Source organism: Callorhinus ursinus, unplaced genomic scaffold, assembly GCF_003265705.2.
Source record: "Callorhinus ursinus isolate GAN/ISIS: 27379988/994484 unplaced genomic scaffold, GSC_fseal_2.0 scaffold58, whole genome shotgun sequence".
In the NCBI taxonomy this organism is placed as follows: Eukaryota; Metazoa; Chordata; class Mammalia; order Carnivora; family Otariidae; genus Callorhinus; species Callorhinus ursinus.
Window position 1 is genome coordinate 7,790,226 of NW_027397120.1, and position 27,177 is coordinate 7,817,402.

The following is a 27,177-nucleotide window of genomic DNA, read 5'->3' on the forward strand; positions in this document are numbered from 1 at the left end:
CCCCCCCCCCCCCCCCCCCCCCCCCCCCCGCTCTCTGCTGGTTGCTTTCCTCTGCGGAGTAGGCTCTTCCTCCTAGTGTTCTAACATTAGCTGCTGCCGCTGGAAGGCAGCCCAGACGGTTGACCCTGGGAGCAGTGTCCCCCAGCCCCCTTCCCACACGCCCACGCTCAGGCCGTGGCCCGTTCTCCCAGGCCAGAGTGACCGTCTTCCCCGGCCAGGCCTGCCTCCTCTCCCTGGCCAGTGTCTCAGCCTCTCTCTCAAGTCTAGAGACTGTTCCAGGGGAGAGAGTGGAGCGCGGCTGTAGGCTGCCTCGCTTTCCCCAACCTCAAGGTATTTCCCACAACAGCCGACACTGGTTTGGGGAGCAGGTCCTTCCCTTTGTTCTTGTCAGATTAGGATGCCCAGGCTGTGATTTGCCCAGTTGGAGGAGTCCATGGCCATGCCAGGCCTCGCACCCAGCTGTCTGGGTGCTGAGGGTCTTCGTACTTGCGGCCACCCAGAGTTGGCACTGGGCTCAGCAGCCCCAGCCAGGATGGCTGGCAGGCCCAGGCTGGCCTGAGGTTAGAACCCAGAGGTGCACAGATGGTCTGAGGCAGTCCGATGCCTTTTCCCTGAGCAAACAAAGCCACTAGCCGTGCCTTGGCTAACCCTGAAGCCCCTGAAGCCCGGGCCACCGCTCCATCTCCGTCTGCTCTCTGAGATTCTCTGCACAAGGGTGCTCGTCCCTTCTGGGCTTCTCTTTTTCTTGTGGGGCACGGCTCTGTCTTCTGCTTTCCACTGCACTGGTCTCACTGTGTTCCTTTTTGGAGGCTGGGGTACGCTGCTTGTTCCGCTCAAGTGCATGAGTGTGAGCCTGCCTGTGTTGTGTTGTGGTTCCCCATAACAGTGTTATGGGGAAAAAGTGATGTGATGGCTTTAGTCGGTAATCTGCAGAGCAAAGCTATGGAGAAGCATGATTATGGCCAGAGATGAGCTCTGCCATTTTCTATCAGACCTAGTTCCTCATTAAGTAAAGACCTGAATTGTGTCTTTATTTGAGTCAGGCCTTCTTTCTTTGGTCAGACAGATGGCCCCTGAAGCCCCAGTTTGATTTCCAGCTTTTGCCTTCCCTGTGGAAGATCTGATTCCAAAACCTTCCCTTGTGATCTGAGGAATCTCACAGAGACCAGGCCCTGTGCTGGGGGGCATCACAGTGGGAGAGATATAAGGGGAGCTGTGCTCCTTGTCCTCTTTTCTGCAAACACCAGCCAAGGCCTGGGTGCTGGCTTCAGCGTGCACAGTGAGTGTCATATGAACCCGAGGCTAGGAGTCCCTACGGCCTGTTGGGCCTTGCCGCGTAATGATGGGCTGGCTCAGCCTTCTTGCAGTGGTGCAGAGGATTTGAAGGTTGGGAAGGCTGGCTGCAGAATGGTACAGACCAGCAGGAATTTTATCATAGTCTAGGCATACCCGAGATAAATTGGCTCTGGCCCACCTGGAGCCCTGAGGGGACCTTGGTGTTGGGCTCAGAGAAACCTGACAGTGGTCAGGGTATGCCTGGGCCTGACATCCTGGGAGTTGGTGGGAGAGCTGGTGAGTGAGGCCCCAGAAAGGGCAGGGACAGGGCAGCTCGGAGGGTTTTGGAAGCAGGTGCTCATGGCAGGCTCGGGGCCTCTCGCTGGGTAAAGCAGCCCCAGCACTTCCTCAGTCTAGGACTCAGAGCCCCGGAGCAAAGAGGGCCTGGCTGGCCACGCCGGTGTCCTGTCTCTTGTCAGAGATGGAGGTGGAGGCCCGCCAAGACACTGCAGTGTTGGAGGGAGGAGGCCCAGTGCAAGAGTCGGGTGCTGATAGCAGAAGGTCATGCACTTTCACATGCTTGGTGAGAGAGCGGGAATGGGGCTCACTGAGAGCAGGGGACGTGGAGAAGGTGTTCCTTCAAGTTGTGAGATCTGAGTGCAAGTGATCGCTGCCCTCTTACTCCCTGGGGTGCAGAGGGGGCCCCCAACTGTCCAGCTGGCCCTCTCTCCCCTTCTCCACCAAGTTTCGACTTGGCATGAGCCCAAAGATTTGGGGAGGTGGCAGGTTCTGCCCAGTGAAAGTCTGTTTGCATTGGCCCTGCCTTTGCCTGGTGAGTGGCAGCAGGAGCGAGACAGGCTTGGGCAGACAGGTGGCCATAGCTGTTGGTCACCAGATAGTCACGTGGCACCTATTCTGCGCTGGGACAAGATGGCAGCCTTAAGAAGCTTAATTCTCAGGGGCAGAGAATAAGCACAGAAGCAAAGGAGCTGATGCAGGCAGTGCGGAACACTCAAGAGAAAAGCACAGGTGGGGAGGGTGCCCTTTGGCTGGGATGGTCGGGGAAGGTGGCCGGAATGAGGTGGGAGCCTGTGAGGAGCCTGTCGTGGAGAGACCTGAGGTGGCCTGGGCTTGGCTCCCGCGGGCCTGGTGGCTGTGGGGAGAGAGGTGGCCGGGTTCTCTGGTTGCTGTGGGAAGTCATTGGAGGTTCGTAAGCAGAAGAGCAATGTCGGCTGGCCTCTGTGGGTTCTGGGTGGAGGATGGAGGGTGGGCCCAGGGCACAGGCCGGGGACCAGTTAGGAGGCTGGTTTGGTCTCTCTGTGGAGGATGGTGGTGTCTCAGAGCAGGGCCTTGGGGGCGTGAGAAGCACTCTCATTCCAAGAGTGTGTCCTCCAGCCTGGGGAACGGACGGTCTGCCGCCAACAGGGATAAATCCTTGCTGAGCGAACGAATGCGTGAGCAAGGGCCCCGGAGCCCCTGTGGCCCGGCCCAGTGCTTCCCTCTGTAGGCACAGACCCCAGCCTCTCTGGCACCCACACAGGTGTCAGCAGTCCCTGCGAGCGCCCAGATCTAGAGGGCCCTGCCGTGCCCCTCTGTCGGGAACATGCCAGCTTTGTGGAAGGACAAGTCAGCGGGCTGACTCCCTAGCTCGCTTCCTGTTGTCTGTAAACCCCAAGCCCTCCTCGGTGGGTCTGCGTGCCAGTGCAGCGGACAGGCGGCTCCAGGCTTCTTGCTGTCTTCTGCTTTCCGTGGCCCGATCCTGGTTTGGGTTTCTGTGGGCCGCCCGCCTTGGCTTGCTTTGCCACCTGCCCCCTCAACCCAAGCGTGGGGTGGGGGCTCTGGTTCCCCGGTGGATGTTTGCTTTGTGTCAAGGTGCTCCTGCCGTGTCAGGGTTGTCTCCCTCAGCAGGCAAGGCCCCTGGCCTAGGCCAAGCCCAACTTCTGTCTCTGAACCCTCCCCCTGGGAGCAGAGACTGCCTGGCGTCCGTGGGCTGAGTGCTTGGTTGTTTGGGGCCTCATGGCGCGGAGGCAGGGTTCTTGAGTCTTTGTCACCCACTCTCCATTAGGTGGCTTTGGTGTGGGCTTTCTTTGTGCATCCTGCTGTGTTAACCAGGTCGTCTGGGAGAGAGGCAGACGCAGCTGTCTTTAACTTTTTCCAGATATTTCTCTGGATGACTGTAGATGGGATGGTTAAAGTCCCTGTGGAGTCCAAGAGGGCAACCTATCCCGAAAATATAATGAGTGTTTTAAACTGAGGAGGGGGTACTGGAGAAGACCTGCCCCAGCCCCTTTGCTCCTTGCAGGCTTCTTCTGGTCCTTGAGCACCCGCTCCAGTGCTTCCCCCAGGAAGCCAGCCCTGACCTCCCGCACCCCAGCACCCTTGGCCTGGCCCTGTCCTCTCTGGTCCCACATTCTCTGTAGTGTAATGGTTTGTCTGTGTGACTGTGTCCTCCATGAAATGTGAGCTTCCTGAGGGCCAAGGCAGGCCTCCTTTACCTCTGTGTCCCAGCCTGGGCAGGATGTACCCTTAATAACCTGACTGGATGAACACAGAGCTGACTGAGGGCAGAGGTCTCTGAACTGGGGAGCTGGGGCCAGGCACTCGCCGCCCTTTTATCTGGCAGGGCCAGGTGTTCCTAGTCAGCTCCACCCTCCTCCTCCTGGGCCTGAGAGCCCCGGGCCTGGTTCCCGCCCACTTCTCAGACCGGACGCCTGTTGTCGCTGTTATTTGGGGCTCCTCTCAGAAGTTGGCATTCTCTTGGACAGGCTGACTCCTCTGGGACCGAAGGCTTCTTTCCCCGTCACGTGCTCAACCCCTAGCGCAGCCTTCATGTGAATAATCACCAGTACTTAGGAGTGGGTGAAGGAAAGAAGGAAGGAAGGAGTCTTAGGAATACTTGAGGCAGACCTTTCTTCCTGGGGCCCCCATGGGCACCGTCTCCTCCTCACCAGAGGTCAGAACAGGCCTCCTGACCCATGCCTCAACTAGCACAGGGGAGCCCGGAATGTTCTGCACTCAAGTTACTGTGTAGCCGTGGAGCACTGCCTGGTCTTGGGGCCCTTGTAGGCCCGACTGGCCTGTTTTTCTCCCAGTGGCCATAGCATTTTGTGAGGCTGGGTGTGGGGTTTGAGGGGAGGCGTGGAATGCTTATGGTGGGAAGGGAAGCCATTGAAATACGGTGCCAAGGAGTTCAAAAGCCATCGCTCTCAGCTGTGACCAAACATAACCTTTGAGTTTCTGTTTCAGTTCAGAGAGGGTGCCTGGGGGCCTCCGTGTAGTGGTGAAGCAGCTTGCACAGCGCAGGGTCCCCGGCTCGAGCTGTACCTGGTGCTTCTGTGTCGAGGACGGGGAGCTGTTCTCCTGGGGTCTTGGGGGAGGGAAGGAGCTGAGGGCGGCAGAAGGGCCTCCGCTCCTCCCTGGGGGCTCTTCCTGTCATTGAGAGGCCCCCCTCTTCTCCCAGCCTGCGCTGTGGGGCGGCCTCTCCGCAGCCCGGTGCGGTGAACCGTGTGCATCACACCCCCTCCTGCGTCCCCCTCCCCGGCACTCACGTGGAAAAATCCCCGAGTGTCAGAAGTCGTGGGGCTTTCTGGTGTGTTTTTTGAAGCCATGAACTTGATGGACTCCATAACTCAATGGAGACTTTGGACAGAGAGTCCAGGTCTAATTATCGGCAGATGTTGCCTCTTAGAATGCTTTTTTTCTCCTTTCCCTAATCTGACGTTGGCAAAAGACAGTTACCCCTTTAATTGTGACTTTAGTGAGGGATCAGTGCAGGGTCATGTGCAAACGTGCTTCTTATGACTTGAAGAGTGAATAGCTTTTCTGGTTGTTTTCAGCACACGCCAAAGAAGATGAGTCAAGGACCGACACTTTTCTCTTGTGGAATTATGGGTGAGTAACCAAGGTGGCTGTGAAGAGCCCTTCTCTAGTCCTTCCACCAGGGCCTGAGTCCTCCAGGTGAGATGCTGGAAGCCCTTTCTGGACACAGGCACAAAGAGCAGCAGTGGGGTCTCGTCTCTGTGCTCAAACCGTCTCAGGCCCGGCCGTGCTGGAGTGGCACCCGGGCTGTGGGGCTGAGTGAGCAGATGGGCGCTGGGGTATGGGTTGCAGATGTCATCTCCAACCACTGTGTTGAGAGTTTCTGTCTGGTTGTGAAGGTAATCATGTTCCCTTTGAGATATTCAGAAGACGCACCGTAGTGTAAAGTACAAAATAAAAATCTCTCCTAGCCCCAGTACCCAGGGAGAACTCCTGGTTAACATTTTGGTGTATTGTTATGTTCTTTGAAGTTTTGACATAGCCAAGTCTACGATGGACAAATGATTGTAAAAAAATTGTATACAAAAAACTTTTTTTTTCTGGTTTCACTTAGTAGTCCTTAACTACTATCCTTTCCCCAGGGCTTGGCGTTGGCCCAGCCTGTGTGGTTTGAGTCTGTAGTACCTCATTGTGCATCACCGTGTATTTAACGATTTAACTGTCCCTTGTTTGTTCGGTGGAATGGCTGTTTTGTTTGCCGTTGTGATGAACGGTGACTATGTGACTATGTGTCTAAGTCTTTTGTCTTTTGTCTGCCTTCTGGATTATTCCTTAGGATTTCCCAGGAGTGGCTTAGAGAGGCCACGGGGCAGGAACATTTTTAAGGTTCTTGCTTCGTATTGTTGACATGTTTTCCAGAAGGGTTGTCTTGGTCTCTTGTGTCCCCGCAAGTGTGAATGACTCTTTTTTATAAAGGGGCGGAGGAGATGACTGTATTGATTATATTGATTTTTCTGTGCTCCAGATGATCGGGCGCAATCTCTCCTTTCGCTGTCTCTGCATGACTCCTGCCCCCTGTGGGGACACCCTGCCGGATGAGTTTCTGTAATGTTGACGTTGAGGCAGCAACCAAGCTCCCATGGTGGGTGACCATTGCAGGCCTTCGGCTATTCCAGGCCTGACTTCACAGGACCGTGCCAGGTCTTCTCTCCTTTCCTCTCAGCCTTTGACTCTGTGCAGTGTTTTCTTTGTCTTCTTTAGACTCTGTCCCGTAGATGGGGTGATGAGGGTGGAGGGGGAGCTGGGTATGTTGCCGTGAGCGCCAGGCTCCTTCCTCACAGGGTCTCTGGGACTCTGCAGCGACTCTGGTGTGGGGCCAGTGGGGACGCCCCATTCACATATGGGGAAACCAAGGCCTCGTGAGGTGACTCCCCACCAAGCTCCCTTGGCAGAGTTGGACCCAGGTTGGGGAAGAAGGAAGATTGTTTTCTTCTCAGTCACAAGCCACAGCTCAGTGGGAGAGCCCCAGGTGGTCCTCTTGATGCTGCCACCCAGAGGAAACGGAAACAGGGAGATCACCCGGCCTTGGTTTACCCTTGTGACACACTTCTGAAACCTGTCCCCCGACTGGGCTTGATTGAGCACCTTGTTGGTGGTTAACGGCTTTCGACAAACCCTCAGTGACTTAGCCACGTGGCTCAGAAGCTTGCCTCATTGCCTGCTTCATGGGCTGGACTCAGTTGTGCTGTGGGGAAACTGCCTGCCTTTGTCCTGCCCGGAAGGAGAGGGAGGCCCCTGGGCACACTCAGCTCCTCAGCCCAGCCTGGACGTGAGCTTTCAGCTGCGCCAGCCTGGTAAACTGGTGGTGGGGGTGTTGGTCTTTATTTCAAGGCCGTCTGTGCCTGACGTAGGCTGGCTCCAGGGCACTGCCAGGCAGCGGAGGAACGGCCAGGTGGGGGGGGTCTGCCGAGTCCTCTCGTCCTTCTCCTCAGCTGCCTGTTGGCCAGCCCCTCCTTGATTGGGGGAGACCCTGGCCCATCTGAAGTGTGCATTACCAAGGCTTTTCCTTCACCACGGTTCATTTCGGTGGTTTGTTCCAGTAGGTGTTTATTGAGGGTCAGCTCTGTGTCAGGCACTTGGCGCAGAGAGAGAAAATCAGCCCCTGCCCTCAAGGGGGTGTCTGTCTAGTGGAGTGGAGGGATGGAGAAACAGTGAATTCCCTGTGGATTAGGGTCCTTAGAGCCGAGGGCAGATCAGCCCACCTTCCTGAGCCTCAGTCCCCTCATCTTGCAGATTGCGGTTCTTGGTAATCTTTAAAGAGACAGCAGCACACAGAAGGCGCCGGCTCAGTCCCTCCCACCTTCAGCCCCTTCCTGGGCACTTGCCGAGGTGGAATGTCAGCCGTCAGAGGCCTTCCCAAGCCTGTGTGCTGGTGGAAGCTCAGGTGACCGCTCCTGCCCATTTTAACATGTGCACCGAGGTGTGGCGCTAGCCTGCGCCGTGAACGGGGAGGGCATCCCAGGCAGTGAGGTCTCATTTTCAGCCTGCCTGCTTTTTAATGGCACTTCAAGAGGGTCTTGAGCCTTTCCAGGACTGGACAATACTCAGCCAAGACAAAATGTCCTATTACTATAATCACCAACCCCCGTCCCCTGGAGATAAAGAACTCCTGTTGTGGTCCTGATCAGTGGAATTCTCCTGTGATTGCTGGGGACAGCTTGGCCCTGTGACTCAGGGCATTTCCCTGCCAAGCCCCCATTGCAAGGGTCCTAGCTGGAAGCCAGGGCGAGTTGGAGTTTCCTGAGCATTCTTAAGAAAATCCAGGCAAGCGCGTTAGGGTGGGGAGTGCAGCGGCCTATTTGCTTCCTCTTAAATAGCCACCCTCTGGAGTAGCCCGGCCTCCCCTACACCCACTTAGATAAAATGCCTTACTCATGTAATCAAGGGCTCACAACAGTGTGTGTTCTTCTTCTTCTTTTTTTTTTTTTTAAAGATTTTATTTATTTATTTGACAGAGAGAGACACAGTGAGAGAGGGAACACAAGCAGGGGGAGAGGGAGAGGGAGAAGCAGGCTTCCCGCGGAGCAGGGAGCCCGATGCGGGGCTCGATCCCAGGACCCTTGGGATCCTGACCTGAGCCGAAGGCAGACGCTTAACAACTGAGCCACCCAGGCGCCCCTCAGTATGTGTTCTTTTTAAGTACTTTATGTTATTGTGAGCGGGATGATGGGTCCCTCCCCACCGTTGTCTCCCCCCCCCCCGCCCCCCCACACCCTAAGTTTGGGAACTTGATATAAAGAAGTGGTTTTGTGCTTTCCCAAATTGGGGGAGTGAACAAAGCCAGGAGGAGGTGTGAATGGCAGAAGCAGGGCACAGTAGGGCCAGGCCACTGCCTGGCCTGCTCTGCACCAGGGCCCAGTGCTCCTTCTTAGGTTGTGAGCCCAGCCCGGTCCCCGAAGGGCTCTTTCTAGCAGAGACAGTGTTTGCCTCTGGTTTCCTTTCTCCCCTCCCATACCACCCCGAGAACACTTTCTGTGCAGAGCGGGAATTTCCTCTGCAAGTGACTTCTCTGGGGAAGAGCCATGTACATGACTGGTTCCTGTGTTCTTAACACAGGAAGCCTTGGTCAGGTGGCAGCTCCAGGGCCCTGTGGTCAGCCGGCCTGGCAGGCGGGCCAGCCCTTGCTGCTGGCCATGATCTCTAGCGGGTGGAGAAGGGGGCTTGGCTGCACCTGACGGAAGCACTCTGTGCTGGGAGAGGCAGGTGCGCCCCCCCCCCCCGCCCCCGCCCCGGCCAGGTCCTCCATCGCTTGCTGTGGGAGATGCCTCTTCGTGCTGACCCAGGGGCACATGTGTGTTAGTTTATTCTTTTTTGGTGAAGCAGGGCAAGTGGAGTGAGAGCACGCTCCACTCACCACCCTTGGCTAATTGCACCCGTTAAATGAGTTCTGTGTCACAGGGACAATGGACACTACACATTCCATTTTCCTCACCACTCAGGCGAGGAGAGACCTGGAAATCAAATAGTATGTGAGAAAGCGCATGCAATACCACTTATTGCAAAAGGGCCACTAGGAAAAGTCGCGTAAACACAAGTCAGTGAACAGAGAACAAAACAATTCATAGGCTAAAAAAAAATGGCACGGAAACCCATAATTACTTTAGGAGTTATGGTAATAAATTATTTATTAATGTAAATTATTTTGCAGGCAGAGAACATAGAGAAACTTGAGCAGAAGGATCATGCATTATGTATAAAAGGGAATTGTAAAAATATTATAGCAGCCTTACTTGTGACACTCTGGTTCAGGTTCGTCAGCATTTTAATTATACGCCCTTATTTTCTGTGTTTAATTACTTGGCTGTTAAAGTCTACTCTGTACATGAAAGGGTTGTTCCCAGGGGCACTCTCTGTATTAATTTCTACAGGGTAAACCAGTTGGCTGTGTTGGGCTGTGCGGGACTGGAAGATTTCACTTTGAGATTTCATAGCTTTTGGTCTTTTAACTCCACCACTCGTTGAAAGTGGAATGTGATTGCACCTTGTATGAGAAAGCTGGCATTTGGAAGTGGGACATTTTCGATTTCTTAGAACGAGCACGTGACTGAGACTGAAGGGACAACCGTAGCAGCCCCTGAGCTGCTCAGGCCGGTTTCTGGTCTCTGCTGCTGCTTCTCTCTCGGGGCTAGCCATTTGGAATATGATCACTGGACCAGAGCCTCCTATAAGAAACAGATTATTAACTGAAATTGGCTAAAGAGAGCCTTGTTTTCATTTTTAAAAGCACATCTCCATACAGGCATGCAGATGTATGATTTTTTAATTTTATTTTTTTATTTATTTTTATTTATCGTGATTTTTCAGTCCCTAAAGTGGTTTAAGGTTTGTCCATAGAGAGTGCTTTAAATGTTTCCTCGCCCCACGTATTGGTTTCCAGCAGTGTTTCTGGAATAAAGTACAGACTGGAAGTAGGTGCGAAGTGTAATTGGCACAAGATGGCTGTTTATGGTGACAAGTGAAAAGGGAGCCTCCCGGGCTGCCTTCTCGCCCAGGCTGGCCTGCCTTGGGGTGGGGAGGGGGCCACAGTGGTGCCAGAGGACGGGGAATGACAACTGTGAGACTGACTTTGGGCACCACCCGCCACAGTACATTGCCAGGTAGAAAGGTGGTCCAGTTAGGGGCAGCCAGGCCCCACTGCAGGAGCATGGCCTTGGGACCGCAGACTGTGCTGTTTGCTGGCCGTGCGTCCCTCGGTGAGGTGTGTGACGCTCTTCTGAAGCTCAGGCTCCCCACCCACATGACAGGGAGCACCGTGATGCCCCACAGTTGAGTAGCGTGCATGGGATGTATGCTTGTGCTCTCTCCCCGCCCCAGCAAGGAGCCCAGTGGGGTATTAGTTAATTAACAGTTAATACACATTTATCGGGTGTTTTCTGAATAGTTCTCCCAGCTGCCACATCTCTCCTCTCCATAATGGCGCTCAGCTTTGCTGTGTGCATCACTTCGGAGATGAATCGCAAGCAGGTGCCCATTTCCTCTCCTCCGCATGTACCCACAGCCAGGATGGGAATGCCAAAGGGGATGGGCAAAAGTGACCTTTCTGTCCCATCACAGTTCTTGTTGCCATTGGGAATACTGGTGCCCTCCACATTTCTGGATGCCCCTGGAGGTCAGGGTGGGCACCTTGCCCCATACAGATGGGAGACTGAGGCCTGTGTTCCTCAGGCTCAGTCTGGTGTGTTTTTTAGCCCCTCCATACTCTCTGTTGGGGGATCCCACCAAGCCTCTTTTTGTAAGAGCAGAGGCTTCCCAGAAGCTGTGGCAGCTGCCATGGGCCGCCCCTACCCGGCTGGTGAGGGCAAGGCCCTGGTTACCACTCTGAAGCTTACTAGCTGCTCAGGCTTCTAGAGCCCCTCAAGCCAGGCTCCTTGCTTCCCTTGATGGGGCTGGTGGAGTGTTCTCTCCAGCCATCCTAATTCCCCGTCCTCGTGCCTTGGCCGAGGAGCTTGGTGTCCTGTGTCACTGTCCCTAAACCCAAGATGCAGCTGATGTTTTATGATTCATCGCTATCGAGAGGGCACCACCAGAAGCTGGGGCCTGGTCAGGCAAAGCCCGAGAACCTTTTCTTCCCGACACGGCTTTGAATTGAATCTCCATTCTGATGACACAGAGAAAGAGGCACTCCAGTGGGCCAGGGGCTCTAGAAGTTCATTTAAAAATCAGTGACCCCATGGGGCGCCTGGGTGGCTCAGTCGTTAAGCATCTGTCTTCGGCTCAGCAAGATCCCAGGGTCCTGGGATGGAGCCCCACACTGGGCTCCCTGCTTGCCGGGAAGCCTGCTTCTCCCGCTCCCATTCCCCTGCTTGTGTTCCTGCTCTCGCTATCTCTCTCTGTCACATAAATAAATAAAATCTTAAAAAAAAAAAAAAAAATTCAGTGACCCCCTGTGGGATAGCTCAGGGCATTGTCCTGCTTATTTTCCCCCTGTGTTCTTTTTGTAAGATTGGCTTAGTAATGCTGCCTTCAGAAAGATACTTTCCAGTTTCCCATTGAAAGGGTTAGAGCTTCTACCCAAATCAAGTCTTTGCAGTCCCAAGGCCAAGTTAGCACCAGCCAACCCACAGGGCGGGAGAGAGAGAGTCATCGTCAGCACAAGTAGATGGGTGTGAAGTCCAAGAATGAGTCAGCCGGTCTCGATCTGTCTGGAGGCTTGCGACCCAGGCCAGGGAGGCTCCAAGAGTCTGACATCTTGGGTCTCTGCTTCAGGTGCTTAACCTTTTCTAGAAACCACATTCTTCTGTGGTTCTGTCACCATGAGGCAGCCTGTAACACACAGCACACAGATGTCCAGGGCTGTAAGTCTCCTCTAGCTTTTGAACCCCGAAGAAGGCTGTAGTCCCCGAAGAATCTGGGCCCCTGGGAATTTCCCTTCAAGTTTAAGGGTAGAAATGGGAACAAGAACATTTGAAGCCAGATGCTTTTTGTGCTCCTCCGAGTGTTTTCTTTCTTTGAGCTCTAGATCTGTGTGCCCAGCAGCCTTCTGTACCTCCTTCATCAGGGCGTGGCGGGACCGTGATGCCTCGTGAGCGAGGTTGGGGGATCTGGGGTTGTGTTCCTGTGCGTGTGAGTGTCGGCTTCTCCTGTGCCTCCCAGGCTGGTGGTAGTCTTTCCAGAGACTTCAAGCTCAGACTGCAAGCCTCAGCCTTGTGGCACCTGGGAGGTCACCTAGTCGGACCATCCGTGAGAGACCTGGTTGGTTTGTATGCTTTTGTATGAGTCTGTGTGGTTTGTCCTTCCATCTCGAGGTAGAGCCTTGTGTATGTTTACCTCACACACACACACACACACACACACACACACCCCCTGTGAATAATCTCAAACTTGTGAAGATAGGCTCAACGGGGGCTGGAGCAACTTGAGAGGGCTAGGGAGTGCACGAAGGGTGTGTGGCTGGTGCCGGCTTTCCCGAGCTGTGCGCTGTCGTTCTGGGCCCTCGTCCACCCCAGGCCTGCGGTTGGCGTGTCCCGGGAGGAAGGTGGGAGGCCTCACACTGTTCCCCCTGGCTTCCCAGGTCTCTTCCTGTGGCTCTCCATCCAGAACATGCTGTGCAGCTTGGGGCCCCCACCCCCTCCTGTGAAAAAGGACCCTCTGAGGACTTGAAGGGAAAAAGGGTTCCTTCTCTGTAGTTCTGCTTCTTGTTACCAGCTGGAAACAAAACAATCACCAAAGCACCAACTTTTAATGGTGTTCTGAATCCAAATTTGTAGAAACGGGAATGGTCAAGCCTCCGGCAGTGTCCCGTGTGTGGCTGGATGGGCCGAGTGAGCGGCCACTCTGACACAGGTGTGAGAACCCAGGCCCCTGTGTAGCCTGTAGGAGTGGTTCTCAACACCTTTGCTGTTCATACAGCCTGCGGAGCTTATTTAAATGCAGACCCTTCCCCCTAGAGATTCTGTTTACTGAGTCAGGGCCTGGGCCTGGAAATTGCATTTTAACACCCCAAGGGACGCTCCTGCCAACCCAAGGGTCCCAAAACCACACTGAGGAAAGCTGGTGTAGAGTGTACAGGTGTCCACTCCAGCCAGGCCCGCAGAGCTTGGTACCCAGGGGCGGAAGAGCTGAGCCTCAGCTGTAGGCGCGTTGTCCAGCACTGTCATCCTAATCATGGTGCTGCCACTGGCAGAGCCCACTGTGCCCTCACAGGCCCTGTCCCAGGCAACTGTTTGATTCTTAGAATAGCTCTGCGAGGTCATTGCTGTCTCCCTCATTTTGTAGACAGGGGAACTGAAGCTCTGAGAGATTAAGTGACTTGCAGAGCTGAGGTTCAAACCTGTGTGCACACCCTTCCAAACGTCCCAGGTGACCCCTGCTCAGTGGACTCCCCAGGTCCGTGGCCATTGTCACTTGTGAAAGAGTCATCACTGTGCAGAGTGGTATTGAATGGAGGGGCGGGGGTGTCCAGTATCCTCTCCTCGGAGCCCTGCCGAGGCTCTTTGTCCGGAGTGACGTCAGGGCCAGAAGTTCGGGGCTCTTTGCCATTAAAAAGTAGCTTCTATTCCTGTTTCTTTTGTCTGGTGACCTGACCCAGCAAATTGCTTTCTGTTTTCTGAGTGAAGGGGGAAAACACAAGGGCTAAACATAGCCCCGATTGTTTTTAATTTTCTTATGTTGTACTTCTTCAGGCGATAAAGATAGTAACAATTAAAATATTATCTGCCCCTCAGACAGACCCAGTGGCCACCTGGCTGGTGTTGGCACACGGTAGCAGCGCTCAATGTTAGACAGTGCTTTGTGTTTCCAGAGTATCTTAGAGCTCCTACCACCAGCCAGACTCCCAGCTGCTTCACACGCAACCCATCCATGGCCTCGGGAAAGCGGGAAGTTGAAGGCAGAGCCCCCAGGTTGGACCTAGCTGCCCGAGGAGGGGTTGCCAGTGCCAAGGATGAGGGACAAGTGGGACCAGATGATCACCCACAGCCTGCTCTGCAGCTTTTATCTGCACATTATCTGTTCCTTCCTCTACGCACCACCAGCTAAGGTCTGCTGTGTGCCAGGCTCCATGCTGGGCACTGGAGGGCCATGCTGGGTCTGTGCTCGAGGGCTCGTGGCTCAGTGGAAGCAGACTTGTAAATAGATAATTAAGGTTCAGTTAACATCTGAGCCATAAGATTGAAAGTCAGGCAAAGAACTGTGGGCGCCCAGTGGCTGATGTGGAGAAGGCACATCTACAGAGAAGGCCATGTTTGCGTTGGCTCTTAAGGAAGAGATTCTTGCTGGAAGGATAAAGGCAGGAGAAGAACAGTCCGGGCCTTTACAGAGGTGTAAGGGCATGAAAGAGCTGGTGTTTGGGGTCGGGGGGCGGGGGGAGGCTGCAGATTCACTGCAGACACATTGCTCTGGCATTTAACCCCAGTGGACCCAGTTGAGAACGGACTCTTCATCATCCCCAAGGCAAAGGAATCTTACTGTTAAGGTTGTAGAGGCTTACCCTTAAAACAGAGTGGCATGGTTCCTGCAGGCAAGCGGGAACACGTCAGAGTTAGCCATCCAACCCCAGTCCCCACTGGGGATTTGATAGTGAACCTAAACACAGACGGAACACCCACCTCCCACACAGGGAATGGCTGTGCGCATTCCTGCAGTTGTTTCATGAATCTTCCATTTTATAAGGACTACTCTTCAGGGCTGTGTAAACCCTGAAGGAGGAGTGTGCTTTCTGGGCTGTTCCAGGGACCGTCCAGGATGGTTTCGATTCTGCCTGCTTCTTGTCTGACTTCCGATGTCGGGAAGTTCGGTGCGCTGGGAGCAGGGTTAGCCGGGGAGGCGATGAGCGGATGGGGTGTGGATGGCAGGCCAAAACGTTCTTTCTTCAAGGCCACAGGCAGCTGCATGGGGACAAAGGTGGGGGCCTCAGGAAGTTCTCTGGAAGCAGTGAGTCGGTTAGCCTGGATTAGGGAGGCCTGAGGGGTCCCATCCAGAAGCCTCGGGATCACGAGATGGCCACAGGGGAGGAATGGTGCTGCCAGATGAGAGGGGCCGAACCTTCACGCTTAACGGGCTCCCAGGTCCCCTTTCTTCTCATGACTTCCCTGGAGATGGGGACGATTCTAGGGCAGTGAAATTAAAATAGAATGGAAACTAGTATTCTCTGAAGGTGGGATCAATTCTTTTTAGTTTCATGGGTTTCCCAGGGCCTGGGGTGGAGACTGCCTGTAGTGAGCCTCGGGTTCCTTAAGCAGGGCCACTGTGGCGCCATGCTGGGGCCCTCCCTGCTCTGTGGCTGGGCCCACTGGGTCCTTCTTCAGTCACCACATTCCCGGCCCATCTGGTGCCTCAGTACCTTGTCCCAAAAGAGAAGTTGGTGGCCAGCGTTACTCTAAGGGAACTCCCTGAAAGACCAAAGGAGCAGACCCGGCGGAGGCTGGGGTCACAGGTCCTGCCCCTGGCACAGCACCAGTGGGTTTGGTGGCCGCGTCCCCCACACATTTGGAAATGCATTTGTCCTTACAGAGAGTGTAGAAACTCTAGCAAAACATACAGGAAAAAAAATATAAATTAGCCGGCTCTCCCCAATTCGAGTATGAATGTTTTGGTTTATTTTTTTTTAATCATCACATATAACATACGTGTTTTACAGAATAGGAGTCATGCTCTCTGTACAGTTTTTCTATCTTGTTTCTTTAGGCTTCGAATTACATATTAACATTTCTCCGCATCATTAATATTCTTTGGAACTGTGCTGTTTTCATACTCCATATTATTCCCTGATCATTTATATCACCAGCCCGACTGCAGGGTGTTTTAGTTGTGTTTACCATTTTGCTGCCACTCGTATTGCTTTATTTTTTAAGATTCCATTTATGTATTTGAGAAAGAGGGTGCGCGTGCGCATGCGAGCATGAGCAGGGGACAGGGCCGAGGGAGAGGGAGAAGCAGGCTCCCCACCGAGCAGGGAGCCCGATGGGATGTGGGGCTCCATCCCCTGACCCTGAGATCACGACCCAAGCCGAAGGCAGACACTTAATCGACTGAGCCACTCAGGCGCCCCCTTGTATCACTTTGAAGAATATCATTATGTAGAAATCTACACTTTTTTCTGAGGATAACTTTTCTTCTTGTAAATCAGCTAACAAGAGTGACTCAGTCAATGTTTGTATTTCTTCTAATCTTACTTTATTATAAGTTTACTGATTTTACAACTACTAACAAATGTCAAATCGAAACTGTTTTAAAAGAATCATGGCTGCTCTAGGGGCAGTGAGTGGTGAGGACATGTTTTGAACAACATAAACGCTACCTGCAAAAATGCAGTTTATGGTAATACTTTATCAGATTTAGTGAAAGGGACACGTGTGGATACTTGCCGTGCACCAGGGCCCAAGGAGTTTCCTGGAGGAGGGGAATTGGACATTTGGTGACTGTCCTGTGTTGTTCCCAAGTGGCCTAACTGGGTTTAAGGAAGAGCCCTCTCCTGCATCTCCAGCTTCTGAGGCCGTCTCATGGGAGCAGCCTCTGGGCAGTTCTTCACGTGTCCCCTGTCCAGGCTCCCAACCCCTTAAGCATGTTTCACGACTGTGGCAGGGTGTCCTAGGTGAAGGAGCGGCACCTTTAGCCCTGATTTGGCCGATCTTTGGCTTGTGAGGCTCCTTTTGAGCCTCACCGGTCCTTCCCTTTGAACCTGTCCAGTAGCTGTGGACACGCAGCACAGGGTCAGTCCCTCGCTGTGTCTCTCAGTGTCCTTTGAGAAGTGACCCCTGATCGAGGAGACGGACGTGTGGTCCTTGCTGACTGGCGCATTCATGTGGGTTTCACCGTGGTTTTCTGAGTGGATGGCCCACCCTGCGTGACTCAGAAACTTGCTGAGGGCAGGCCCAGTGTTGGGCTCCCTGTGGTCCCCCTCGACGCTGTGACATGGTGAAAAGAGCAGGGCGCTGGGGTGGGCCAGCCTGAGTTAGCCTCCAGTCATTTTTCAGCTGTGTGGCCCCAGGCCACTTACCCTCCATACGGAGCGCCTGGCGGGTTCCAGCCGCCATGGGGCATATCTGCTCAGTAATCGATGGCAGTGCTGTGAGAGTCGGTGTGCATCAATCAAACACCTGCCTGAATGTCATTTCAGGTTTTGCTTCTGTCCTGACAACTGACAGACTCAAGCCGTAGTTTTCTGTATCTTCCCCTGTGTACCGTTCATAAATGTGTGTAGGTTTAAAAATACAGAAACCTGCCAATATGTGGATCCCTGGCAGCACAGGATACGGGTCTCAACTTTGCTTTTGTATTATAAACTTGAATACCAGAACTACGTCAGGTTTATCTGTGCCCTCCTAAGATCCTCAGCACAGTGCCTGGTTCTTCAGTGGAAAAACACCACATAGTTCCTGAATATTTCACTAAAATAAAGGCTCAGGTGCAAAGTCAGCGTTTCCTAGTGGGGTTAGCTTATTTATTCATGTTTTCAAGTAGAGACCTGACGATGTAAGTTTAAAGCATCCCTGTATGTCTGTGCAGCCCAAGACACGCTCCTACAGATTTTACCCATTTTAAACATCGTCCATCTCAGTGAGAAATCAAGTGAACACAAGGAAAGTGCTCCATGATTGGTTGTCACTGGTGACGATGTTGATGTTGCAGAGCATTTTGATGGAGGAGGCATAGCTCAGTAGTTTCCAGTTTCTATTGTCAACAAGTATTCTAGAGGTGGAATTTGGGTGAGCTAACCTGCAGCACTGCCCGCCCCGTTTGACCTTGACCCTCCTAAGTACCAAAAGACTCCTCTGGGGTCATGGTCTTCTGCGAGGGCGTTGAGCCCCAGCTCGAGAGGGGATGGAACAGACATCCTGCCCCAACTGCTGCAGGCCAGGGGAGGGCTGGGGAGGGCTGGGGCAGGCCGGCTTCCCACCTATAAGATGGGAAAGCATCTGGGTGAAAACTGTTGTTTTGCACTTTCCCGGGAGGCAGTGTGGAATGTTGGAAAGGAAGCCGCGCCAGGAGGCCTGGGGGGTACGTGCATCCTGGGCCTCGCTCTGTGCCTCACTCAACACCGTGGGATTCACATTCCCACTCTGAGCCTCTGTTTCTCATCCATAAAGTGAAGTTGGACCGGATGGTTTTAAAGGGCCTTCCTGGCTCTAAAATCCTGCCTAAAATGGGCTCTTGGTTGTGGAGATCGAGGGCTGGCATGGAGGCCTTCTCAAATCCTGTTTTCTCTTTGTCATTTCTGAACCAGAAAATGACAGATGGAGAGACCTGGACAGGAAATGCCCTCTTCAGATTGAGCAGCCGAGCGCCGGCATCTGGGAGTGCCTGCCGGAGAAGTGTCAGGACAGCGCCCTGTGGCACCGGGAGGCTGCTACCGCCTGCGCCGTGACCAACCTGATCAAAGACCTCAGCCTCAGCGACCACAACGGGAACCCCTCAGCGCCCCCCAGCAAGCGCCAGTGCCGGTCACTGTCCTTCTCCGATGAAATGTCCAGCTGCCGGACATCGTGGAGGCCCTTGGGCTCCAAAGTCTGGACTCCTGTAGAAAAGCGACGCTGTTACAGCGGAGGCAGTGTTCAGCGCTATTCCAACGGCTTCAGTACCATGCAGAGGAGCTCCAGTTTCAGCCTCCCTTCCCGGGCCAATGTGCTCTCCTCACCCTACGACCAGGCGGGATTCCACCACCGATTCGGAGGTCAGCCCTGCCAGGGGGCGCCAGGCTCGGCCACCTGTGGACAGGCGGGTGACATCTGGAGCCCCGACCCGAACCCTGTGGGCGGGGGCCGGCTCGACATGCAGCGGTCCCTGTCCTGCTCCCACGAGCAGTTTTCCTTTGCGGAGTACTGTCCACCCTCAGCCAACAGCACACCTGCCTCAACGCCAGAGCTGGCTAGACGCTCCAGCGGGCTGTCCCGAAGCCGCTCCCAGCCGTGTGTCCTTAACGACAAGAAGGTCGGCGTTAAGCGGCGGCGCCCAGAAGAGGTGCAGGAGCAGAGACCTTCGCTAGACCTTGCTAAGATGGCACAGGTAAGAGCCTCAGCCCCATGGGAGGCATTGCAGGAGCATCTCGGTGCTTACGGGAGCCGCTCCTGGCCCTGGCCCATCCCCATCCCAGGCAGAGGCGGGGCGCCGGTTTCAGAAATGCCCGGAAGTGGGTTATGAGTCCTTGTTTTTTAAGTGCTCTTCAAAGAAAGGTGAAATCAAGGTGGGGTTTTTTGTTTTTTGGTTTTTTTTGGTTTTTTTTTTTTTGGTGTCTATTTCTCTCCGTTTAAAATCAGAGATGCTTTTTCCCTGTGAACGCAATGCTAGTGGTATTGGAGCAGACAGATGGTGAGAGGTGGGGTGTTGGGGGGGAGACCATTGTCATCAAGCACTGGTGACCCCCTTCCAGCACTTCACTGGAGCCTCTGTCCCAGGAACCCAGCCCTGCAGTGCAGGCCAGGATTCATTGTCACTCGGATGCTGCTGATCCTGAGATCAGGACCGTGGGTCATGGTTTCAGAGGGTGAGAGATGGGGGGGAAGCACTTACTCATCTGATGAAACTGTTGACAGCACGAGACCATCCAGAAATTGTGATGGCCATCCTCTGTGCCACCTTTGTAAGCATCCTCGCTGTTCACTGTAGGCGAGGCCTCCGGCCACGTGCCCCGTCCCTTGCACTTTATCTTCTGTGTCTTGGAGACCTGCCTTGTGCTAACACTGAGCTCGGGGACTGATCTGAATGAGATGAACGTGGAGTGAGTATACCGTCTATGGGACAGTCTCCAAGCCTGGGTGCCGCCTGTGTTTGGTTCTTACCGAGGAGGCCTGAGCATGACAGTGAGGTTTGGGGACTAGGGTTGGTCCTTGTGACCCATCCAGTGAAGGACGGGTGGGTGTGGGTCTCTCTGTTCTGTGTCTAGAGTCCCTCAGGTGCTTCATGCTGCGGTTTAACTGTTGTCTTTGCTGGTCTTGTTATAGAAGCCTCGGTCACTGGTGGGTGTTAAGGGATGGAACCTGGCTGGCCTTGCTCATGGAGCATGTGGCCATCTCTGGGCAGCCAGGCTCCCATGTCCACTCCTCTTTGTGGGCAGAATGGCCTTCCTTCAGTGCCCAGAGCTGCTTTTTCAGCTGGACCTCCTTTTGCTTTAGAATAAAAAGGCCGCTTCGGTTGATGGCATTTCCTTCCTTTCTGTAGCCCCCCTCCCAGCCTAGAGGTCCCCCCGCCAACAAAAGAAGAGGGTCAGGTGTCTCGAGTCTTGAGCATGCACCTGGTCCCAGAGTCCAGACTGTCTGGCCCTTTGCTCCGGAGCCCGGCCCTGGCCTTGGGCAGCTGGAGGACAAGCTCGTGACATGCTGTGCCTTCCCCGTGCCACTGGGGCTCCACCCTCTGCCCCACACTGGCCAGGTTCCGCCACTCCTCCAGGTGTGTCCCTTTCTTTTTCCTGAGTGGTGGACATTCTTTGCTTTACTAGCCAGACAACAATCAAACCCACGTTCATGTACGTTGGACATGCGACTGGAATTTTCCTTCCCTGCAGGAATTTAAATAGGTAAAAAGGCTGGAAAGGTGACAGATTTAGGTGACTTTCTGAGGGAAACCCAGAGCCCTGAGTCCTGGGTGCGATAAATGGCTTCAGTTAAATTTTTAATGTTGAGCTTTTTTTATGAGCTAATAAGCTAGATAGGTAATAAAAACAACTTACACATGTTATTCTGTTTTACTGCCCACAAGCTGGAGGAACAGCACTGGCATCACTAAAGACGTTCCCCGTCCTCACTTGGGTAGAAACTGCTTGAAAATATATTCCTCCATGGGGCTGTGCCCAGATGTGTAGATTGCTTCACTGGCTCCAGGCAGGCCTCCAAGAACCTGGGGAGGCCGCCCTGATTCCGCCTGCTTTTCTCTAGCCAAGGCCTGGGTAGGGCAGAGTCCGGGGAAAGTGAAGATGGGGCCCCTGGGAAGGGTGTATGCCAGGAGGGGGAGGCTGGAGCCCTGGGGATGGACCCTGAACCACCCCGACCATGCCTCCAGAGCCCCAGCCAGCCCTCTCTCCATGGGGCCTGGCCTGCTTTGGCTCCCCAGCTGGATAATTTATGGGCCTCATGGACCGACCTTTTGCAGGAGCTCTGAAAGCCGGGCCTGAGGCCACCCCAGTGCCTTTGCAGAGAGCCCTAGATCCAGCCTGGAACGTGTAGGACCCTGTGCCTGGGAACCCCACGAGCCGAGCCTGTCACCGGTGTACAGATACCAGTCTCTGTGGGCTGTGGCTTTCTCAGCATTTGTCACTGCCAGGGAGGGAGCAGGGTCTGCGCGTCTCTGGAAAGATAGGCTTGCACCCAGGGCCAGCACGGCTCTGTTTCTTCAAGCTGGATCTTGGACTCTTTTTCATAGGTCTTGTGATCTTGGTTTATAAATATTCACTTATTTGGGGGGGCGTGAGGGGTGCTAATTGAACATTTCTGTGAAGGAGCCCCTTTGGATGTGTAGATCTGCGACCAGGTGTATGAGATTGGTGCAGAGTGTCTTTTCGGTTGGAGTGCCTGGGAGTTCAGACAAACCCCAGCTTCCTGCAGGCGCTTGTCTGGGGCTGCACACACCTGCCGGCACGTGGGTGAACACGCAGGAGCTTTCCTCTGGCCGTTAGTCAGGGTGCCCAGAGCAAGGGGGCTACCCAGAGCCCCTCCGGCCTTGCCCGTTACAGCCCCTCCCGAGATCCTTCTGGAACATGGTGTTCACTTTTTTGGGTCTGCATTTGGGGGCTGGGGGGACATCAGCACATCAGAAGGCCTCCAGATGAGCGGCAGGAGGCTGGCGGCCCTGGGCAGACTGCCTCACATCTCTGTGCAGCACATCATTCCACCACCGCAGCCGCTGTTGTTGCTACTGCCCTAGGACTGTCGGGGGAAATAAGGGAGATAGCGCGCGTGCGCGTGTGATGTGTCAGCGTGTACACGTGCATCTACGGCTGGACGTGCGGATGTGTGTATGTATGAACGTGTGTGTGCATCCGTAGCTAGGGAGACGTCTGTGCGTGTCTCGTTGCCAGCCTGCGTGCGCGTGTGTGGCGCGCGCGCACACGCGCACACACACACGACCTGGTGCCCTGGCTGGCGTGCAGTGAGTGCTGACGGTTACCATTAGCGTTGCTGCTGCACATCTTGGGAGGGAAGGCATGGGCTCGTTGCAGGCGACTCCAGAGGCGGAACTGGGAGAGAGCGTGAAGGTCCCAGGAGGCACACTCCGTGCACTAGAAGGGCTCCCTTTTTTCTGTATCTGCCTGTCTCTTTCCTTCTGTTTTTCTCCTCCCTCTTCTGCCCTTGCCATTTACTTTCTCTTCTTTGTTCCTCTTCTTGCCTCATCCTTTCCTTTTGAAAATGGGAAGGAGGCCTGCCCTGCAGCTCAGCCCAGCCCGTGGTGAGCTCCGTGCTCAGAGCCAAGGGGTGTGAAGTGGTGATGGAGTCGGAATCACTACCGCGAGAGGAGACATGGTCCTGGGAGCCCACAGGAGGCCCTGCCCCTTCCCGGCGCGCAGCTGTCCAGCCCGCGGGCAGCAGCGGCCCGCTTGGGCAGTGAGGCCAGGGCGCAGAGGGTCCGGGGGTAGCAATTGCTTTCGGACTGTCTTTGCTCACGTCTTCTTTTTTTTTCTTCTTTTTAAAGATTTTATTTGTTTATTTGACAGAGAGAGAGGGAAAGTGAGAGAGGGAACACAAGCAGGGGGAGTGGGAGAGGGAGAAGCAGACTCCCCGCGGAGCAGGGAGCCTGATGCAGGGCTCGATCCCAGGGCCCTGGGATCATGACCTGAGCCGAAGGCAGATGCTTAACGACGGAGCCACCCAGGTGAGCCATGTTGCTCACGTCTTCTTAAAGCCTCAGTACCCGAATCGTGGGCAGGATGCTGAACGAGGCTGCAGGTGCCCCAGCCATCTGGCTCCGGAGTGAGAGAGGGTGGTTGCAGAGAGGAGGGCACCCCAGTGGGAGAAATGCCGCCAGGACCCAGCCCAGGAAGGCCTGTCCCGTCCTCTTAATAGTCATTGCAACCCCTCAGCTCTGGGAGCAGCTGCTTGAAGGCAGCCCAGAGGGGCAGTCGTGCCTGTCCCCGCCCAGGTCACATTTTGCTGGCCTCCCTCTCAGCTTTCCCCACGTGACCCCTTCTGCCTGGTGTTTTATGTGAAGCCGAAGCCTTCTTTGCAGAATGACAATGTGTGTCATTGAGAGCAGGGCCCAGCCTGAGCATAGGAGTTGTTTACTAGCGGGACCTTTGCTGACATGATTTGTTACTGCTTCTCTGAGACCTGGCTTGACTACCAAGCATTGGTTGACTCCCAGCGAGACCTGAGCTATGCATGGCCATTTAGACACAGATCACATGTGTGTGAGCAAAGATCTCAGAAAAAAGCAGCAGTTAAAAAGATTACCCACGGAATGCCGTGCCCCTGGGCGTCCCAGTCTTGCTGTATTTTTAATTCCAAGCTGGTCAGCTTGCAAGAGCAACAAATTGTATTTCTCAACAGTGCTTCAAACAGAAGCGAGACATTTGTGAGGAGGGGTCGGGATGCTGAAACAGAGGTTTGATTGATCACAGCTGCCCACACACTGAGTCCTCAAACCTCCTGGAGCAAGCCCCAGAACAGGCAGCAACTGTTGTGGTAGCAGATGTGTGAGGGGCCCAAGCAAGCTGGTGGGGGGCGGCGCGGGGTAGGGGAGCAGCACGAGGTTAGAAGCTCTGCCGAGGCTGGTCCAGGGTGAGTCCGGGAGACGAGTCTGGGACAGCCCGGTTGGCTGGGGCTGTGGGGGCTCTGAGGGGTAAGGAGTTGCTTGCTGGAAGCCGTCAGGGGTATCGCAGATGCTCATCGGCAACCCGTGGCTCTTTGTTGGCAGGCCATCCCTGGGTCAGCCTTCCACTCTCCTCCCTGCTTGCCAGTTGGGGTTGCCTTTCACCATGTGGGGTGGCCCTTCACACCCCTGGCTGCAAGACCGCCCTGCTCAGGCAGCCCCAGCAGCCCCAGCCAGCTGCGCTTTTCCTTGGCCAAGTCCCTGGGCTCGGGCCTGGCATGCCCGAGCCTTCAGGGCCTCCTCCTGTCTGCACTGCCCCCGGCCGGCTGCACTGCTGGTTTTCGTTTTCTGCTGCCTTGTACCCGTGGACCCTTCCTGTTGGCTTGGGGAACCACACTGACGGCAGACAGAGGCACTCAGCGAAGGATCGCCCCTTATGGCACAGAGTACAGGTGGTCATAGAAAGCCCGGGATTGCTAATTGGAATGAAATCAATACTAAATAAAAGGAGACAATCAGAATGCGTTTGAACAAAGGAAGAGAGTCTTTTAAGACTTGGATTGTCAGAGGGGCGCCTGGGTGGCGCAATCGGTTAGGCGTCTGACCGTAGATTTTGGTTCAGGTCATGATCTCAGGGTCGTGGGATCAGGCTCCGTGTTGGGCTCTGCGCTCAGCTCAGGGTCTGCTTGTCCCTCTCCCTCTGCTCCTCCCCCTGCTCACGCTCGCTCTCTCTTTCTCAAATAAGTAAATAAAATCTTAAACCCCAAAAAACAAAAAACTTGGACCATCAAGGGCTGGTTGGCCAGGGGCGGCAGCTCTGGGTGCTGATCCAGCATGTCTGTTCCGTGCTCCTGACAGACATTGCTAATCGATTGTAGCAGTCTTTCTGGTTGAACTGGGAGGCCTCCGACTCCATCCGTCTATGATCTTGGCAGCCACTGCTGATTGATCTGCCCTTTGTCAGTCTCTTCATTTGAGGGTGAGGCCTCTGGAGTCCCAGGGGAGTCGGTGACTTGCCCAAAGCCACGTGGTTCTTTAGGACCCTGGGAGGGCTGGAACCTTGGCCTCCTGACTCTGGGTTCAGTGCTCCCCCGCTGCTGTGATTTGTCCTCCACGACGAGGATGGCCCACTTGGCCTTTCCAGGTAGGCGGCCCTTACAGGACCTAGAGGGTGGGGAGGTGAAAGCGTAAGTTCTGGAATCAGAAAGGGGCTCGGTTTCCCTTTCTGCCACTTTTGTGCTGTGTGCCTTGGGCAAGTCAGTCACCCTCTGTAGGCCTCCATTTCCTTGTCTGTAAAATGGGAATGGCAGTTCCTGTTTCTCATGCGTGAGGGGAGGAGTCAGGCGCTGTGGATCCGGCCAGTGGCTGGCCCTCCAGTGAACATCAAAGCTGCACCCTGCAGCTGGTCTCCTGTTGCTCTGGTCCTGGGCGTCAGCAGGGCTCGCCGCTCCTGGGAGAAGTGGTGTCAGCATGAGGCCGGGGTCCTGCCAGCCGTGGTGAGGGGGGAGGGCCGAGCCAGAGACTAGTTTCAGTTCTGTCCGGGGTTTCTTTTCTGTCAGAAATAGGCCTGTCAGTAACAGTGCAGCACCCCGACGGGGGTTCTCACAGTTCAGGGAAACCCCTGTGCAGACGCTTGGATCACTCCTTGCTGTCCCTAGTTGCAGCCACCAGGTTGCATAAGCAATCCGCTTCAGGTCACTCGGATTGGGGCCGAGTGTTGACACAATAACTTTGATCTCCCCGGGAAAAAGAAAAGTAGAAGGAGTTCAGCTGGGGACATGCCAGCAAGGCAGCGTTTAGTGCCACTCGGTGATTTTCCACACTTTAATTGTGGGCCTTTCTGAGCCAAGAGGTGGCTTAGAAGATGTGAGGCAACAAAGCTCCGGGTGCCCTGGGCTTTCTGGAGGGCCTCTGCTTTGGAAGCCAGTCGTCCGGGTGGGAGCCCCTCTGGCTCCCCTGTTGTGCTTGGAGCGTCCTCAGCTGCCAGGCCCTGCTCTGGTCCTGGGCGCAGAGGCCTGCGAGCTAGGGGCCCTGTCCTCTGGAGGCCAGCACACCTGAGGACCTCTCTAGGCCCACTCCATGGAAGCCAGAGTGGGAAGGGCTGTGGGTCAGGTGGTCCTTGCCTTTTTGACTCGTTCGACTCCAGGGGCCCACAGGGGAGGGTTTCGAGAAACCCTGTGTTGCCCCCCACCAGCCCGCTGAAGAAGAAGCAGACTGTGGGCTGAGATGTGGGGAAACAGAAGGCTGGTGGCGAACAGGACCTTGGCCTTGCCCGGGCGGTGGGCTTGAGCCTCATCCTGGGCAACTTACTTGACCTCTTGGCACCTGTTTCCCCATCGTCGAGGTGGGGTAGCAACATCTTCGCTTGTTGTGTTGCTGGCAACGTGACACACTCATGTGTGCCCAGGTTAAGCCCTCGGTAAGAGTCAGCTGTCATCGTTGCTACCGGCAGCCACATTTTAGGAGTAGGGAGAGAATTTGTTAAAAAGAAGGAGCTGCTATTCATCGAATGTGAGCTGTCCTCACTGTGGGGAGTCTTTGTCTCTGCCGCTCAGGTCCTCAGCCATATTTCTGCTCCCCAGAAGAGGGCCTGGAGCCCAGAGGCTTCTGTGGCTGGTCCGAGGGCCCGACTTGAGTTGTTGAGTTGCCTTGTTGGGGTTTGGACCTAGGGCTCTGGGTCTCCCAAGGTTGGGGTTTTGCCCAGCTGCCGCGTGGTAGATGCTTCCTGTAGCGCAGGCGAGACGAAGCGTGGCCTGTTATTGGGAGCGTGGCTCCAGACTCCACAGTCTGGAGTTAGAAGACCCGGATTGAGACCCAGTTCTGCACCTCACTGTGCTGTGACTGTGAGCCCGTCGTCTTGCTTCTTTGAGCCCTGGGTTTATGACCGTGTGTGCTTGTGCGCAGGCACGGCCAAGAGAGACTGCAGCTTCGTGGGCCCCTCTCCAGGGTCTGAATCTGTGGGTTTGGGCCAGGGCCCCTGGTGCCACACAGTACTTCGGGAACTCCCCAATGGAGCAGGGCTTGGGATCAGCAGAGCTGGGCACAGGCCTGGCCTGGTGACTCTGCAAAGGCCGGGGATGGGCTTATCTCGTGTGGAGACAGCACCAGGAGTCAAGGCCCCTCAGTCAGGAGGCCTTGGGTCAGCCTGGATATGGAAAAGTGTGACCTGGAGAAGGGGTTCCAGAGCCCAGTTTTCTAACTTCCAAGTCCTTGGATGGGCCCCTGCTGAGTCATTGTGCCAGCAGAGCAGTGGCATCCCTACCCGGCAGTGAACCTTCCTGAGCACCAGAGAGGACTTGGTGTTGACCTCTGCTGAGCTGGGGACATAGCTGCCTTAGAACTGTCCGGAAAAATAGCTAACATGCAGCGTTGGACATTTGTGAGGCAAGTCCCTGTGCGTGAGTTCTTGAA

General features: G+C 54.8%; 1 protein-coding gene across 4 annotated transcripts in view; it reads left to right on the plus strand.

The window, feature by feature from the left end:
* Positions 1-27,177, plus strand: part of FAM53B (family with sequence similarity 53 member B) — a 120,135-nt gene that overhangs the window by 49,103 nt on the left and 43,855 nt on the right. For all 4 annotated transcript variants that reach the window (XM_025880136.2, XM_025880138.2, XM_073884688.1 and 1 more), the window contains exons 3-4: positions 5,112-5,166; positions 18,257-19,035. In XM_025880136.2, coding sequence (XP_025735921.1) covers positions 5,112-5,166; positions 18,257-19,035 — 834 coding nt within the window. The remainder of the gene's footprint in view (positions 1-5,111; positions 5,167-18,256; positions 19,036-27,177) is intronic.